The sequence below is a fragment of the Delphinapterus leucas genome, chromosome 2 (genome assembly GCF_059928025.1).
Source record: "Delphinapterus leucas isolate spDelLeu-1000000601 "Yukka" chromosome 2, BTC_Dleu_Yukka2, whole genome shotgun sequence".
NCBI classification, from domain to species: Eukaryota; Metazoa; Chordata; class Mammalia; order Artiodactyla; family Monodontidae; genus Delphinapterus; species Delphinapterus leucas.
Window position 1 is genome coordinate 105776463 of NC_143130.1, and position 13512 is coordinate 105789974.

General features: G+C 38.1%; 1 protein-coding gene across 1 annotated transcript in view; it reads left to right on the forward strand.

Annotated features, from left to right (window-relative positions):
- Positions 1–13512, forward strand: part of RPGRIP1 (RPGR interacting protein 1) — a gene marked incomplete at its 5' end in the record, with an annotated part of 60293 nt that overhangs the window by 29419 nt on the left and 17362 nt on the right. The window contains 1 exon segment of the mRNA XM_089906255.1: positions 4953–5050. Coding sequence (XP_089762381.1) covers positions 4953–5050 — 98 coding nt within the window.

Consider the following 13512-nt stretch of genomic DNA (forward strand, 5'->3'; position numbering starts at 1 on the left):
TGAGGAAGGTCTGTATCACTATAAACTTCCCTCTTAGAACTGTTTTTACTGCCTCCTGTAGATTTTGTAAGGTTGTGTTTTCATTGTCATAGTCTTGATGTTATCTGTTTTCCTCTTTGATTTCATTGTTGACCCACTGGTTTTTTAGTAGCACGTTGTTTAGTCTCCATGTATTTACTCTTTTCCTGTTTTTCTTTCTGTGGTTGATTTCTAGTTTTATACCCTTGTGGTCAGAAAAGATGCTTGAAATAATTTCTACCTTCTTAAATTTGTTGAGGCTTGTTTGGTGACCTAGTATGTGGTCTATCCTAGAGAATGTTCAATGCACACTTGAATAGAATATGTATTCTGGGTTTTTTTCTTTTAGATGTAGTGTCCTGTAGATATCAGTTAAATCAACTGGTCTGTTGTGTCGTGTAGAACTTCTGTTGCTTTATTGATTTTCTGTCTGGATGATCTGTCCATTGATGTCAGTGAGGTGTTAACTCTCCTACTATTATTGTACTCATTTCTTCGTTTATCCCTGTTAGTATCTGTTTTATATATTTAGATGCTCCTATATCGGGTGCATATATGATAATGAGTGTCATATCCTCTTCTTGTATTTATCCCTTTATTATTATTATAATGTCCCTCTATGTTTTTCTTTACGGACCTTGTTTCAAAGTCTCTTGTCTGAAGTAAGTATTGCTGACCCCTGTCTTGTTATTTTTATTTGCATGAAATACCTTTTATCATCCGCTCAATTTCAGCCTATGTGTGTTTCACCCTGAAGTAAATCTCTTGTAGACAGCATATTGTAGGTTCTTGTTTTTCTTATCCAGTCTGCCACTGTATGTCTTTTGATTGGAGCATGTAGTCCATTGATATTTAAAGTAATTACTGATAGATATGTATTTATTGCCATTTAAAACCTTGCTTTCCAGTTGATTTTGCAGTTCTTCTTTATTTCTTCTTATTTTTTATTTTGTAGTTTGATGGTTTTCTTTTGTATTATGCTTGAGTTCTTTTCTTTTTATTTTTGTGTGAATCTATTGTATGTTTTAGATTTGTGGTCACCCTGGTTTTCTAGTATGTTGACCCATAACTACATCTATTTGTTTTAAACTGATAGTCAAAGAAGTTCAAATACATTCTGAAAGATCTACATTTTTATACTCCCCTCTCCCACATTTTGTGATTCTGATGCCCTATTTTACATCTTCATGTTTATCCTTTTGCTGTTATTTAGAGTTACAATCACTTTTACAAAAATTTTTTGATTGTTTTTAGTCTATGTACTGGCTTATTTAAGTGATCTTCAATCCTTTTATATATTTGCCTTTTCTATTGTGATTTTTCCCTTTCCTATAGATTCTTTCTTTTTTTCTATTTAGAGAAGACCCTTAAATATTTCTTTAGGGTAGGTCTAGTATTGCTGTATTCTTTAGTTTTTTCTTGTCTGAGAAATTCTTTCTTCCTCCTTCTGTTCTAAATGATAATCTTGCAGGGTAGAGTATCTAAGCTGCAAGTTTTTCCCTTTCAGAATTATGAATATATCATACCACTTCCTTCTGGCCCACAGTTTCTGCAGAGAAATCAGCTGATATCCTTAATGGGGGTTCCCTTGTAACTGACTCTTTGTTTTTCTCTTGCTGGCTTTAGAATCCTCTCTTTATTTTTAATTTTTGCCATTTTAATTATAATATGTCTTGGTCTGGATCTGTTTGGGTTCATCTTGTTTGGGAACCTCTGTGCTTCCCGTACCTGGATATCTGTTTCCTTCTTTAGGTTTGGGAAGTTTTCAGCCAGAATTTCTTCAAATACATTTTTGATCCCCTTCTCTCTCTCTTCTCCTTCTGGAACCCCTATTATGTGTAGTTTGGTATGCTTTGAATGATCCCATATATCTCATATGTTGCTTTCATTTGGTTTTTATTTGTCTTTCTATCTGCTGTTCTGATTGGATGATTCCCATTATTCTATCTTCTAGATCACTTATTCCTTCTTCTGCATTATTTAGTCTGCAATTCATTGCTTTTATATTGTTTTTTATGTTGGCAATTGAGTTGTCTTATTTTGATTGGTTCCTCTTTATAGTTTCTAGTTCCTTGTTACAGTGATCTGCATTTCTATTAATAATCTTTCTTAATTCCTTTAGCATGATTATTACCTCCTTTTTGAACTCAGCATCTAGTAGACTGGTGAGGTCTGTTTCATTATTTGTTCTTTCATGGGATTTTTCTTGTTCTTTTAATTGGGAGTAGTTCCTCTTCTTTTTCATTTTACCTAACTTTCTCTGTCTCTATGAATTTAGGAGAAACAGTTATCTACTGTGGTCTTGAAGGGGTATTTTTATGTGGGAGCATCTGTGTGTAGACTGTGTGAGTCCAGTATTTTTGTTGTGAGGACTGGTTTTTGCATGGATGCTAGCCACATCTTTCCTCAGAGTGTGTTGGCCGTCATCCTTTTAATAGGGGATGGGATTTGTGTTGTGGTGGCCAGAGCCTCCCCTGGATTTTGGGTGGGGCCTCCTCTCTTTTCCAAGGCTGTAACAGCCCTGTCAGGGGTAGGGTCCACTCCTCAGTTGTTGGAGTAGAAGCCTTGAGGGTCATATTCGATAAGGTCCGTTGCCCTTGAGTGTGTGCCCTGCCCCAAAGGAGGTGACCACCGAAGCATGTAAAGCCCATGCAGTCACAGCAAACCTATGTCCCACTGGTGCAGGCATCCATGATTCTGACCAGAATCAACCCAAGGTCATAACCCTTTCTCTGTTGCATTTGTACCAGACTTAGTGCTAGGCTATGGTGTGGAGTGGGCTGGTGCTGGGGGCCAAGGCACTGTGGCTGCAGGAATCAAGGTAGTTGTGCTGCCACCTGCAACCTGGGCTGCCTCTGTAGCAGGCCTCTCCCAGGGCCTATCTGCCCCAGAGCTGGCTCTAAGCTTCTGTGTGGGGTGAATGGAGCTGGAGCACTACTGCCAAGAAACAACTGCTGCCTACTCCTCCCCAGGGGCTCTCCACCTGAGACATTTGTTTCTGTGGCACCACCCAGTGTGCATGCCAACAAAGTCCACTATGGCCAGACCCCCGCCCCCCATCAGTGTGCTGATAATCACCTCCAAGGTTCTGCCTGGACCACACCCAAGGCCCTCTGGGCTGTCTCCGCACAGCTAGACCAAGTCCTCTCCCAGGGTCCATCCATCTGAGATTCAGCACCCAGCTGCTGCATGTACTAGCAGCCCTCCCAGCACACGATTTGGTCAGGGAAGTGTGACAAGGCAGCAGCCATCAGCCCTGGTCTTTCTCCATCCTGATTGCTAGCAAGCCAGCATAAGCACAGTCCTTGCAAACAGAGTCTAAGCCCCTCCAGCCCTCTGTCTGTCCCAGTAGACCTCTCAGCAGGCAAGAAGCCTCCCCAGGGCCAGGGCCAGCCCATGTGGACATTCCCTCCATCACAGATCACTCCCAGGGGCACCAGTCCCATCCTGACACCTTTCTTTTTTTTTTTTCCCCCTATCCTACCTGGTTACATGGAGATCTTTCTTGAAGCTTTAGTTCTATAAGAGATCTTCTGGCAGTTTCCTGTTGGTTTTCTGTGAAAATTGTTTCATATTTAGATGTATTTTCTTTCTTTTTTAAAAAATTAATTAATTAATTTATTTTTGGCTGTGTTGAGTCTTCATTGCTGCACACGGGCTTTCTCTAGTTGTGGTGAGCGGGGGCTACTCTTTGTTGCAGCGTGTGGGCTTCTTATTGTGGTGGCTTCTCTTGCTGTGGAGCACAGGCTCTAGGCACGCAGGCTTCAGGAGTTGTGGCACACGGGCTCAGTAGTGGTATATGTATACAATGGAATATTACTCAGCCATAAAAAAGGATGAAATAATGCCATTTGCAACAACATGGGTGGACCTAGAGATTATCATACTAAGTGAAGTAAGGCAGACAAAGACAAATATCATATTATATCGCTTATATAAGCGATATACTAAAAAAGTATACAAATGAACTTACAAAACAGAAACAAACTCACAGACTTAGAAAACAAATTTATGGTTACCAAAGGAGAAAGGTACAGGGTGGATAAATTAGGAGTTTGGGATTAACATGTACACACTACTACATATAAAATAGGTAATCAATAAAGACCTACTGTAGAGCACAGGGAACTCTACTCAATACTCTGTAATAACCTATATGGGAAAAGGATCTGAAAAAGAATAGATATATGTATATGTATAACTAAATCACTTTGCCGTGCACCTGAAACTAACACAACATTGTAAATCAACTATAATATAAAATAAAAATCTAAAAATAAATATATATACAAACATAAAAATACCTACCTTAAAAAAAGTATTAGGGAGCTTCCCAGGTGGCGCAGTGGTTGAGAGTCCGCCTGCCGTTGTAGGGGACACGGGTTCATGCCCTGGTCCGGGAGGATCCCACATGCCTCGGAGCGGCTGGGCCCGTGGACCATGGCCGCTGGGCCTGCGCGTCCGGAGCCTGTGCTCCGCAACGGGAGAGGCCACAACAGTGAGAGGCCTGCGTACTGCAAAAAAAAAGAAAAAGTATTAGGAGTATCAAGATCACATTGTACAAAAGAGAGCATGTGCGATGAGAGATATTGTTTGACGCTGTCTTTGTAAAATACAGTCTGCTACACCCTGATTGCACTGTTTTTCCTTGGCTTGGTAATTTTCTCCATCCCCTAAAAGGACAAAACATTCTTTCTACCTCCCTACCTTCTTTCCTTCCCTTTCTTTTTTCAGAAGTGAACCCTGTGTGTTTGGCAAGCTTCTGAATAAGTGAAACTTTAAAAAAGAAGGTTTGCTTCTAGTGATTACAGCCAAAATCTAGGTACTCAGAACTAGTAACTAAACAGAAGATTGAAGATGTAGGTACTGGGTCTTTTCTGGGCTAGACAGGGTACTCCAAAACAGTTCTGTAACTCTAGTCTCTTCTCTGGCAGATAAAGAATCCTGTGAACAAGCTTCTGAAGTCAGTGAAGCACAAACTACAGATAGTGATGAGATAGTAACACCTGTATCTCAGAAATGTCCTAAGGCAGTAAGTATACTGGGGTAATCATTGTGCGTGAGCCAAAATTGTAAGTAATGACAGTGTGCTTAATGGCCATGTGTGTGACGTTCAAATCCAGTTTTATTTAATGAACCAGATAGGAAATTCAAGTTATTTAAATTTATGTTGCAAGTGAATGGGAGTCACTACAGGCAGATGAAAGGATCATTTTCTTGATTTGGTATAAATAAGGACTGACTTCAACACTTCTCTCTCCCATTTGGATCCCTTGCCTGCCTCCTTCATTGTATATGGTGATTCACCCCAGCCTAAGTGATGCCCCTTTCTTTAAATCTACCTAAAGAGAGCAGGTTTACTTTGGGAGGTGGAGGCTGGAAGGATTCTTTGTGGGAGGGCTCAAAGAGATCATTCAGTTTCTGAAGGTTTTTACTCAACCTTTAATTACAATTATTTATTAAACATTTTGACCTCAGATCTGTTTTGGAACTAATTGAGGATACACACACACACACACACACACACACACACATCTATGAATAAATATCCACAGATATATTCACAGTCATTGTATTGGAATACTGTGGGGTTTTAAATGAGGTAGAAAACGATCACTTTCAAGCTGCTAGAATGCTCCCTGGTACATTTGTAGGCACTCAATAAATATTTGTTGAATGAGTGGCTGAATGAAAGATTAAAGTCTAACTGAGGATTATGAGCTTAATTAGAAACAGTAAAGAAAAGCATAGGGTTTATTTTCAGAACTTTTATCTGTTATATCTTTTTTAGACATTATATAATTAATATCTTGAGAAATGTTTGTAAGACAGATCAGAGCCATAGAATTAGAACTAGACAGTAACACCTTAGAGATCATAAAGGTGAAGAAAACCAAGTGATATGTCCAGCATTGTAGCAGTAGTTACTGAAAGAACTGGAACTTGAGTTAAGGTTTCTAAGCCATGCACATCTCAGATCAACCCAAAAAGCAGTCAGCTGGTCAGCAAATTTTGGAACTACAAGTCAGACAGATGACATTAAAAATATTACCCTAAATTAAAGGCTCTTAAATAAGATCTCCTGTTAGAAAACTATTGTGTACCTAAAAATGTTGCTGGATAAACTAAATATGAAAACTGATCCCACTTAGTAAAAATTAGTGTTGTTATCAAATTAAACTTACAACACAGACACACATATACTTGATAGCAGAAAAGCTTTATCAAAAGTCCAGACTGTTGTTTAACTTGTCCAAAAGAAGTTGGGCAAGGAACACAGAATACAAAGGAGAAAAAAACACGCAGGCTGAGGAGCAAAGAGAACAAAGAAGCAGGGGAATTTCCTGGCAGTCCGGTGGTAGGACTTGGCACTTTCACTGCCGTGGCCGGATTCAATCTCTGGTCAGGGAACTAAGATGGCGCAAGCTGTGTGCCACGGCCAAAATAAATAAATTAAAAAAAAAAAAAAAAAAGCAGTTTATTGAGGCTGAAGTGAAAGTTACACACTCAAAGAAGAGTGCAGGCATCCTCACAAGTGCGGAGCATACCACAAGGTTTTTTGATCCCCCTTTTATCTTATTTTCTTAACCCTTTGAATGGGCGGGGTCTTTTTGATTAGGGGTGGAATATTCATTGAGAGGACGTTTGAGGTGTGGCCTAGATTGCACCAGGTGGCATCAGCTCCCAGTCTTGCACCTTTGTCTCCTGGAGCCACTGTACATGTGCTCTAAGAACTGTTTTCCCTTAAATTTTCCCTTACTAGTCAACCACACGGGAAGGTCATACAGGGTCATTGGCAATCTGCATTTTTATTGAGCATGCGCCATGGTTTTCATGGTCAGTGTTTCTTGTTCAGATGCTACAAAGTTTCTGTTTTAGATGCCATTTCTCCATGAGTCATGGTCTCATTAAGTGCAAAACAAGGAAGTGTATAGGCTGTCCTTGGGCCCAGCCCTGTCTTTCCTGCCTCATACTCAATCCTTTTTGTATTTCAAAATAGCTGGGCATGAAAGATGGAAGGAGTTGAAGGTCCAGAGGCAGTACGTGAGCTCTGTCCCTTTTGTGCCTGGAGTCAGCCAGGGTAAAGGAGGAGGCAAGAGAGTGTAGTGTTTAGGAGCATGGAAATGTGTTTTAGACAGAAGTGGTTTAGATCCAGTCTCTGCTATTAATATCTATGCTGCTTTGGGGAAGTTATTGAACCTCTATTAGACTCTGTTTCCTCATCTGTAAAGTGGTGATATTTTTTTTCTTGAAGTATAGTTTATTTACAATGCTTCAGGTGTACGGCAAAGTGATTCAGTGATATATATTCTTTTTTCAGATTCTTTTCTATTAGAGGTTATTACAAGGTATTGAATATAGTTCCCTGTACTATGCAGTAGGTCCTTATTGTTTATCTATTTTATATATAGTAGTTTGTATCTGCTAATCCCATACTCCTTAATTTATCCCTCCCCCCCTTTCCCCTTTGGTAACCCTGGGTTTGTTTTCTATGTCTGTGAGTCTATTTCTGTTTTGTAAATAAGCTCATTTGTATCATATTTTAGATTCCATATATGTGATACCATATGATATTTGTATGTCTGTCTGATTTCACTTAGTATGATAATCTCTAGATTCATCCATATTGCTGCAAATGGCATTATTTCATTCTTTTTATGGCTAATATTCCATTGTGCATATATACCACATCTTTATCTATTCATCTGTCGATGGACATTTAGGTCGCTTCCATGTCTTGGCTATTGTAAATAGTGGTGCTGTGAACAATGGGGTTGTAAAGTGGTAATATTAAGCATGCCCACCTTATAGCCATGTGGCAAGATTTAAATAAGGTAATGTGTGATAAAGGTTTAATATAGTACTTGAGACAAATTAAGCACCAGATTATAGTGATGATGATGTTGATGGTGGCAGCAGTCTGTCTTCTCTGAAATACGCTAGTTCTTTTTTTTTTTTTAATTTATTTATTTTTGGCTGCGTTGGGTCTTCGTTGCTGTGCACAGGCTTTCTCTAGTGGCGAGTGGGGGCTACTCTTCGTTGTGGTGTGCGGGCTTCTCATTGCGGTGGCTTCTCTTGTTGCGGAGCATGGGCTCCAGGGCGCTCGGGCTTCAGTAGTTGCGGCACACAGACTCAGTAGTTGTGGCTCGCGGGCTCTAGAGCACAGGCTCAGTAGTTGTGGAGCACGGGCTTAGTTGCTCCGCGGCATGTGGGATCTTCCCAACCAGGGCTTGGACCCCTGTCTCCTGCATTGGCAGGTGGATTCTTAACCACTGCGCCACCAGGGAAGCCCATGAAATACGCTAGTTCTTAAATGCAAGCTTCTATGATCTGGTAGTGGCCCCTACAAGGAAGGACTAGGCCCTAAGGGGAGAGGATTGAAGCAGAGGGGTGTCATTTCCCTTCTACCTGCCAGGTCAATTGAATAGGTTGAACAGTATGACTTAAGGAAGACCTTTATGAAATGTCTTTCTCTTGTACTGCTAAAAAAAGCGAAACAATCATAGTACATTTGGGTCTTTAACTCCCTGTCTTTTAGTCCAGAATTAGAACAGTTCCTGTATCATGGGATATGTATAGAACTGTTCCGCAGGAGGCTCTGTTAATTAGCACAGGGTTCCTAAAGGCCTTCTGTACTTATCTTCCAAGAATCCCCAGAAAATGATCTCAACCCAAACCATATGGTTTCCTCCAGATGAAGTTCCATTCCTGGTCTCAGGAATCAATCTCCCACTCTGAGTGGACCATATAACTTTTCCCTCCCCCCTCTTAACAGCTCCTAATGAGAAGGGAGCAATCATTTCCATTGCTCTGTGGCCTCAGGTTACTGTCTTTTAGCCGTAGTGTATATCAAGGACCTCAAAGTTTATTCTTTTTTCTTAATTTCAGGGGTTGAAAATGTCTTGACCCCTTATGTATGCTAATTAGTTTTAGCCCCAAATTATCTAGCACACCTGAATAAGCCAAAGGGAGCTGTCTGTCTGGCACTAATGCTGTGTAACTAACTCCTGTTAGGGGCTCTGCTAGCAATGAGTTAATATATATTTCAGTTGTTAGTATGGTTAATATTACTAATTATATATATGTGTGTGTATATATATAAATATAAATAAATAAATAAATATATATATGTGTATGTATATATATATATTTGCTGTTCAGTCCCATTAAGATTATATAATGGAACCAGCTCATGTAAAGGATTCTGGAGCAAAGAAAAATATTAGATTGAACCATATCTTAGTCAATTCAGGCTTCTATAATGAAGTACCACAGACTGGGTGGCTTATAAACAACAGAGATTTACTTCTTTTGGTCCAATTCTGGTGAGGGCCTCCTTCTAGGTTGCAGACTGCCAATTTCTCATTGTGTCCTCATGTGCCAGAAAGAGAGCAAGCCAGCTCTCTGGCCTCTTATAAGGGCACTAATCCCATTCACAAGGGCTCCACCCTCATGACCTAATTACCTCCCAAAGGCCCCACCTCCAAATACCATCACATTGGGATTAGGGTTTCAACATATAAAATTTGAGGGGTACACAAATATTCAGTCCATAAAAAGCCATATGAAATTATCACTTTTATAGATTAAAAATGATGGACTATTGTCAATTTCATATAGTTCAATCTAATAGGAATGAATAAAGCCTCCATGTGTACCTTGCTCAAATTTTAATTTTATTCATCCTCCTAGTTCACCTTTGTTATCAGAGTAAACTTGATATGGATTTCTGATCATTTGTCCCAGGATTAGTTGCAAGTAAGGTAAGAATACATTTTTCTTTTATAAACTAGAATATTATAGATAGAGCTAAATCTCTATTGACCATTACCTATAATCCCTGCTGCCTCTCTCCCACCCCACCACCCCAAAAAAACCATTGTTTTGAATTTTGAGGTACATCTTTTCAGATCATAAAAAAAACTTTAACATTCATATTGTTTTGTATTAGTCTTTTTTGCTTTAAATAAATGACATTAAACTGTATATGAACTGTACATATTATTCTTTTAAAAAGCTTTTTATTTTGAAATAATTACAGATTTGTAAACAGTTGCAAAAAATGTATGGAGAGGTACCATATACTCTTCACCCTGTTTCCCCCATTTTTCAAAACATTTTTGGTCTGTATTCTTCTGAAACATTCATTTTTCTTTTTGAAAAAAGTTTTTCTTTTTTAAAAAATTGAGGTATAGTTGTGCAATATTATGTAAGTTTCGGGTGTACAACAGTGATTCACAATTTTTAAAAGGTATACTTCATTTATAGCTATTATAAAATATTAGCTGTATTCCCTGGGTTGTACAATATATCCTTGTAGCTAATTTATTTTAGTAGTAGTTTGTACCTCTTAATCCCCTACCCCTATCTTGCCCCTCCCTGCTTCCCTCTCCCCACTGGTAACCACTAGTTTGTTCTCTATGTCTGTGGGTCTCTTCCTTTTTCGTATATTCACTAGTTTAACTTTTAAAAATTTTTTTTACTTGAAGTATAGTTGATTTACAGTGTTGTGTTAATTTCTGCTGTACAGCACAGTGACTCAGTTATACATACATATATATACATTCTTTTTTAATATTCTTTTCCATTATGGTTTATCATAGGATACTGAAGATAGTTCTCTGTGCTATACAGTAGGACTTTGTTGTTTATCCATTCTATATATAATAGCTTACATCTGCTAACCCCAACCTCCCACTCCAGGCCTCCCACAACCCTCTCCCCCTTGGCAACCACAAGCCTGTTCTCTATATCTGTGAATCTGTTTCATAGATAGGTTCATTTGTGACATATTTTAGATTCCACATATAAATGATGTCATATGGTATTTGTCTTTCTCTTTCTGGCTTACTTCACTTAGTATGATAATCTCTAGCTGCATCCATGTTGCTGCAAATGGCATTATTTCATTCTTTTTAATGGCTGAGTAGCATTCCATTGTATATAATGTACCACATCTTCTTTATCCATTCATCTGTTGATGGACATTTAGGTTGCTTCCATGTCTTGGCTATTGTGAATAGTGCTGCTATAAACATAAGGGTGCATGTATATTTTTGAATTAGAGTTTTGTCTGGATATATGCCCAGGAATAGGACTGCTGGATCATATGGTAATTCTATTTTTAGCTTTCTGAGGAACCTCCATACTGTTTTCCATAGTGGCTGTTCGAACTTACATTCCCACCAACAGCGTAGAAGGGTTCCCTTTTCTCCACATCCTCTCCAGCATTTGTTATTTGTAGACTTTTTAATGATGGCCGTTCTGACCCGTGTGAGGTAGTACCTCATTGTAATTTTGATTTGCATTTCTCTAATAATTAGAGGTGTTGACCATCTTTTCATGTGCCTATTCGCCATTTGTATTTCTTCTTTGGAGAAATGTCTATTTAGGTCTTCTGCCCATTTTTCGACTGGGTTGTTTTTGTTGTTGTTGTTGTTGAGTTGTATGAGCTGTTTGTATATTTTGGAAATGAAGCCGTTGTTGGTCATATTGTTTGCAGATATTTTCTCCCATTCTGTAGATTGTGTTTTTGCTTTGTTTATGGTTTCTTTTGCTGGGCACAGGCTTGTAAGTTTGATTAGGCCCCATTTGTTTATTTTTGTTTTTATTTCTATTGCCTTGGGAGACTGACCTAAGAAAACATTGGTACGATTTATGCCAGAAATGTTTTGCCCATGATCTCTTCTAGGAGTTTTATGATGTCATGTATTATTTTAACTCTTTAAGCCATTTTGAGTTTATTTTTGTGTATGGTGAGAGGGTGTGTTCTAACTTCATTGATTTACATGCAGCTATCCAACTTTCCCAACACCACTTGCTGAAGAGACTTTTTCCTGTTTTATATTCTTGCTGCCTTTGTTGAAGATTAATTGACTGTAGGTGTGTGCATTTATTTCTGGGCTCTCTATTCTGTTCCACTGATCCATATGCCTGTTTTTGTGCCAGTATCATGCTGTTTTGATTACTGTAGCTTTGTAGTATTGTCTGAAGTCTGGGAGGTTTGTGCTTTGGCAAACCTGAGTCTTTTATGTTTCCATATAAATTTTAGGATTATTCTAGTTCTGTGAAAAATGTCATGGGTAATTTGATAGGGAATGCATTAAATCTGTAGATTGCTTTGGGTAGTATGGCTATTTTAACAATATTAATTATTTTAATCCAAGAGCATGTGATATCTTTCCATTTCTTTGAATCATCTTCAATTTCCTTTATTAATGTTTTATAGTTCTCAGTGTATAAGTCTTTCACCTCCTCAGGCTTATTCCTAAGTATTTTATTTTTGCAGGTGCTATTTTAAAAGGTATTGCTTTTTTACATTCTCTTTCTGATATTTCATTGTTAGTGTAAGGAAATGCAACTGGTTTCTGAATGTTAATCTTGTATCCTGCTATCCTGCTGAATTTGTTTTGCAGTTCTAATAGTTTTTGTGTGGAGTGTTTAGGGTTTTCTATATATAGTATCATGTCATCTGCATATAATGACAATTTTACCTCTTTCCTTCCAATTTGGATAACTTTTATTTCTTTTTCTTGTCTGATTGCTGTGGCTAGGACATCCAATACTATGGTGAATATAAGAGGTGAGAGTGGGTATCCTTGTCTTTTTCCATATTTTAGTAGAAAGGCTTTCAACTTTTCACCATTGAGTATTATATTGGCTGTGTGTTTGTCATAAATAGCTTTTATTATGTTGAGATATGTTCCCTGTATACCCACTTTGGTAAGAGTTTTTTATCATGAATGAATGTTGAATTTTGTCAAATGCTTGTTCTGTATCTATTGCTCATTTGGTTTTTTTCTTTTCTTTTTTTAATGTAGTATGTCACACTGATTGATTTGCGTATGTTGAACCATCCTTGTGAACTTGGGATGAATCCCACTTGGTCATGGTGTATGATCTTTTATGAGTTATTGGATTTGGTTTGCTAATATTTTGTTGAGAATTTTTGCATCTATATTTATCAAAGATATTGGCCTGTTATTTTCTTTTTTGGTGGTGTCTTTGTCTAGTTTTGGTATCAGGGTGATGGTGGCTTCATAGAATGTCTTTGGGATTCTTTCCTTCCTCTTCAATTTTTTTGGAAGAGTTTGAGAAGGATCAGTATAAATTCTTCTTTGCATGTTTGGTAGAATTCACCTGTGAACCCATCTGGTCCTGGACTTTTGTTTGTAAGGAGTTTTTAAATTACAGAGTCTATTTCACTTCTAATGATCAGTCTGTTCAAATTATCTGTTTCTTCTTGATTCAGTTTTGGTGGGCTGTATATTTCTAAAAACTTATCCATTTCTTCTAGGTTGTTAAATTTGTTGGCATATAATTGTTCATAGTATTCCCTTATGGTTTTTTGTATTTCTGCAGTATCAGTTGTTATGTCTCCTTTTTTATTTCTTATTTTGTTTATTTGGGTTCTCTCTCTCTCTGAGCCTGGCCAGAGGTTTGTCAATCTTGTTTACCCTTTCAAAGAACCAGCTCTTGGTTTTATTGATTTTT